Raw genomic sequence first — 4959 nt, forward strand, 5'->3', positions numbered from 1 at the left:
CAAGAATTTTGCGAAATAAATTAGAAAATAGCACAATTATTTAAATAGAATATGATGGAATGTGTCGAAGCAAAAAATAATAACAGTATTACAACTTTATCTCATTAGTTCTACAGCTATGCACATATGCGAGTACATGCATTTCAGAACTGCAATTCCGTATTTCATTTATATTCAAAGTATGATTTTTATTGATTTCTAAACAACGTCAAATATAACGATATTCGTTCTAACGTGGCGTGTAATAAAATGAAAAAGGCTCATTTATAAAGCCGGTTTGGTCACTGCTTAAAGTTGCCTTTGAAAATTAACTGAGAAAAGAGGAAATCAAATAAATGATCACATCTATAACTAGATATCATAAATGAATGAGAATCAAAAGTTTCATTCAGCTTCTACATTTTGTATTATTTCGGTGTTATCTGTCACACCCCTTTCCTTTGAATAACTTAATCCCCACCCACCCACCCACGTTTTAATTATCATTCGGCAACAACGGTATTTATTTTGTTAAACTCAAAGCAAAAAATACTGAAATAAAAAAAATAACAACAACAAAACAAAAAATTGTGTATGTTTATCCTAAAAAATTATGATGCTGTCTGTCCTGCTTGATATAATTCCCCTCTCTCTCTTTATCATTTTTATTCATTTTCTGTCATGTTTTTTTTTTTTTTTTTTTTTGTTGTTGTTTTGTATACCAGTTTGTATAAAATGTATATATGTACCTCCACGTACCAATATTTTGGTTTAGGTGAATAAATTGAACATAAACTTGCCTATATGTGAAGAAATTAAAGAATCAAAATTAATTAAATGTGGTTAAAATTCCTGTGGGGCAAGAAATGTAAACATTCCCATCATGCCAAGCTGACCAATCGTAAAGCTTGTCACAATACCGCTTTGGTAACGTTCCGAACTTTTCAAAGCATCGTGCGCTCTCACGGGTCCTCAATTTGGACTATAAATTAGGCAATTACGCATGATCAGTTCATCAGAACAGTACTACTGACTGAACTTATAACATGTCTGGACGTGGCAAAGGAGGAAAAGGTCTTGGAAAAGGAGGCGCTAAGCGACACAGAAAAGTCTTGAGAGACAACATCCAGGGTATCACCAAGCCAGCCATACGCCGTCTTGCTCGCCGTGGTGGTGTCAAACGTATTTCCGGTCTCATCTACGAGGAAACTCGTGGAGTTCTTAAGGTTTTCTTGGAGAACGTGATCCGAGATGCTGTAACCTACACGGAGCATGCCAAGAGAAAGACCGTCACAGCTATGGACGTGGTCTACGCCTTGAAACGCCAAGGACGCACCCTGTACGGATTTGGAGGCTAAAGAATTCAGTTTGACAGTCAAGACAGAAGTTTAAAACAAACACAAACGGCCGTTATCACGGCCACCCAAATTTTTCGAAAAGATGCCTCTAAAACATCGTTAAGACAGACATTTACTTACTGAGTACTTGTTATACAGATATTCACTGTACAAAGTTGAATACAGAATGGTTGTAAGTGGTAAAATAAATACACAACAATAACAGAGTAAGACCCTTTATGTCGTAATATTTCCTCAAAACTATATACAGAGCAACAAATATGTATTGAATTTAGGTTTGGACAAGAAATATTGAATAAACACACACAAACAGTATATATTATTTAATTTTTTTTTATTATTATAATCATATATTAAAATAATAATGCTGCTGTCTTGAGTATTATTTTGAGGGATCGATCTACCGACAATGACAGGTACCAACTGGCGCTGAGTGACATGCTTTTTTTTCTTGTTTAACAATTATGACTAATGTTAGACAATTAATTGTCAATGTATAATTATCGCATTTTGGTCATTGCACTTTTATTGATGTATAATTACTGATTGAAAATTCCAATATGTCAATGTCAAAGAAAGGGGAGGGGGGGGGGTCTTGAATTTATTTATCTGTTTCATTGATATTAGCTGAATTGAGATACTTTATTATCAATTATATAATGTACGCTGATAATTAATTCAGTATACAGAGGACAAATGAACCAGGATTTTGTGTACATCAGATGGACCTCGCATGCTTGTATTTTATTTATATTTGAAGATACAGTTATTTCAGATATATGCTTGGTTGTACATTCAAGTTATTTGTGAATAAAATTTGGCTCTCATTCATATAATAATACCTACTTGTATTTCTTTATTTATCCTACTTCTGTTATTATAATCAGTTGTAAACAATGTGGGATTTTTATACGTTTGCCACTTTTACGAGCACATGCATTCACATTGTAACACTCGTACATATTATTTGTGTCTCAATAACGCATGTAATATGAAGGTATCTTTTCTAAAAAATTAGTTGGCCCTTAAAAGGGCCGTTTGGTGTGTGTACTTGCAAAATGAGATTATTTGCTGCTGGTGTACTTGGTGACGGCTTTGGTGCCCTCAGATACGGCGTGCTTGGCCAGTTCACCGGGCAGAAGGAGACGGACAGCAGTCTGGACCTCTCTGCTTGTGATTGTAGATCGCTTGTTGTAGTGGGCCAAACGAGAGGCTTCGGCAGCGATTCTCTCAAAGATATCGTTGACGAAGGAGTTCATTATGCTCATGGCCTTGCTGGAAACACCAGTGTCAGGGTGCACCTGCTTTAGGACTTTGTAGATGTAAATGGCATAAGATTCCCTCCTCCTCTTCCTCCTTTTCTTGTCTGTGCTCCTCGGTGTCTTGGCCTTGGTGACTGCTTTCTTGGCGCCTTTGGATCCGACTTTGGGTGGCATGATCTCAAGTTGACAGGTCAAACTGAAGAGATGAATAAAGTGAAATGGTAAAATTTACTATTTATATGCGAGTAGGAGGAGAAGCTTGTTACGGACCTCCGAGAAAACATTACTTGTTCGGATTTCACCTAAAGGCACAACAGAGCGACGCGTTAATTGGCTGCACCGTTGGATCCGCTTGGTTGTTTAAATTGGTGCGTGCGGGCGTCGCTGGATTATTCGTTGACTGTACACGAAAGAACATAACCGTTAAGAATGTCTGGACGTGGCAAAGGAGGCAAAGTGAAGGGGAAGGCCAAGAGCCGTTCTTCCCGCGCCGGACTGCAGTTCCCCGTGGGTCGTATTCACCGTCTGCTGAGAAAGGGCAACTACGCCGAGAGAGTGGGAGCAGGCGCTCCCGTGTACTTGGCTGCCGTTCTTGAGTACTTGGCCGCAGAAGTCTTGGAGTTGGCAGGCAACGCTGCCCGCGACAACAAAAAGACCAGAATCATTCCCCGTCATCTGCAGCTGGCCATCCGCAACGACGAAGAATTGAACAAACTCCTGTCCGGCGTGACCATCGCGCAGGGTGGTGTCCTGCCCAACATCCAAGCGGTGCTCCTTCCCAAAAAGACACAGAAAGCCGCCAAGTAAAAAGATCCTATAGTTGTGTTGTGTGCAGCACAAAACCAAACGGCCGTTTTCACGGCCACATAAGCTTTTCGAAAAGATACCTACATTACAAACGAGTTGAAACGTAAACAATTATTATAGCTAGAAAATAATAGAAACACACGAATTCAATAATTTTCAACACAGAACAGAGATCAAACATCAAAGAAAGTGTTATATATTTAATGATAAATAAATGTATTAAGTCAATAACAAAAGCAATAAATTTAAAAATTGACTCGCATGTATATTCGTATATGTACGTTTTTTCTTTCTCGTTATAGGCAGTTGAATCCAAACCTTATAGGCCTGCGTACAAATGTTGAATTCTCACTTATTACTTGAATGCTCACTCAACAAAGAGATAAGAAAAGAAAAAAAAAACCCATTTCATTGACCAATTAAGACTAGAAACTGCGGAAATCATCTAACATGGCGATCTAACTTTCAATTTTTTTCCTTTAATACAAATATTTTTAAATATGATCATTATTTTATTAACATATTCAAAAGATCTGTAACTCCAGTTAAATCCTTAATGTTTCTTCTTCTTTTTTTTTTTCCCCCTCGCTATTGTTTTATATGATGATTATTTAGACAAAATTCCTAATTGATAAAATAGATAAAAGTGATGAATATAAGAATCTCATAAGAATAAGAAGATGTGGTTTATATTATGTCTTGAATGTTCTTATTCAAAAAAGTGTGCTTCCCATAATAAGAGTGAATAAAAGCAACTCGATGCCAGTTTCCGGATACTTACAGTACTAACACAATTAAACACTGGTAGTAAATTTTCTTTCGAATAGACTACCGATGCGAATGACTAAACGACATTTTTTTTAACACTTTACATTTATTGCGATGTCCATCACTGCGCCGTGCAGCACATCTGCATCGTCACGTGACATATAGATGCAGGGAATCATGATCTGCACGTGGAAAGTGTGCAACCAATTTGATGCTTGTATCAATGTATTGTATTGTCTTGTATTATATACTGGTTGTCTTGTTCAACTTGAAAGATATAGATTTTAAATACATTGGCTTTTGACCACATTCTGTTTATTTACATGTACTCAATTATTTGTGTGTGTAAATTACAAGAAACAAATTAATATCAATGAATAAGCTACTCCCATGATTCGCCTTGTTCGTCTCTCTCTGTCTCTCTCTTATGTATAACTACTAATTAAGTGAGTGTTCTACAATTATTAAATACACGCCCTTTTTATGTGATTTTTTTTTTTTTTCATGTAATTTACAAGGATGTCAGTTATGTATATTCTTATGATATAATTATACTGAGAAATTCAGACGTTGTACCACCGAATGTGGTACGTTACGTACGGTCTGGATCTTCCCGGTGTCCTCGGTGTTATAATTATAAAGTAGGTGTCATGTATTTAAATATTCGAAAAGAAATTATATGTTGTCCCTTTAAGGGGGTGAACATCCACTGATCTAGAAAGTATATTAGATATATATTTGAACATTCAACAATTTGTGAGATTCCGTGATTTCTCTTCATATGA

General features: G+C 36.5%; 2 protein-coding genes across 2 annotated transcripts; one reads left to right on the forward strand and one right to left on the reverse strand.

Annotated features, from left to right (window-relative positions):
* Nucleotides 1-2401: 2401 nt before the first annotated feature.
* On the reverse strand, nt 2402-2773 carry LOC133177646 (histone H2B-like). The gene has a single exon (XM_061312586.1). It carries the CDS (start codon nt 2771-2773, stop codon nt 2402-2404), a length of 372 nt encoding a protein of 123 aa, XP_061168570.1.
* Nucleotides 2774-3028: 255 nt separating this feature from the next.
* On the forward strand, nt 3029-3406 carry LOC133177647 (histone H2A). The gene has a single exon (XM_061312587.1). It carries the CDS (start codon nt 3029-3031, stop codon nt 3404-3406), a length of 378 nt encoding a protein of 125 aa, XP_061168571.1.
* Nucleotides 3407-4959: the final 1553 nt, after the last annotated feature.

Source organism: Saccostrea echinata, unplaced genomic scaffold (assembly GCF_033153115.1).
Source record: "Saccostrea echinata isolate AGI-Se365-2 ecotype Australia unplaced genomic scaffold, CSIRO_AGI_Sech_v1 ptg000196l, whole genome shotgun sequence".
Taxonomy (NCBI): Eukaryota; Metazoa; Mollusca; class Bivalvia; order Ostreida; family Ostreidae; genus Saccostrea; species Saccostrea echinata.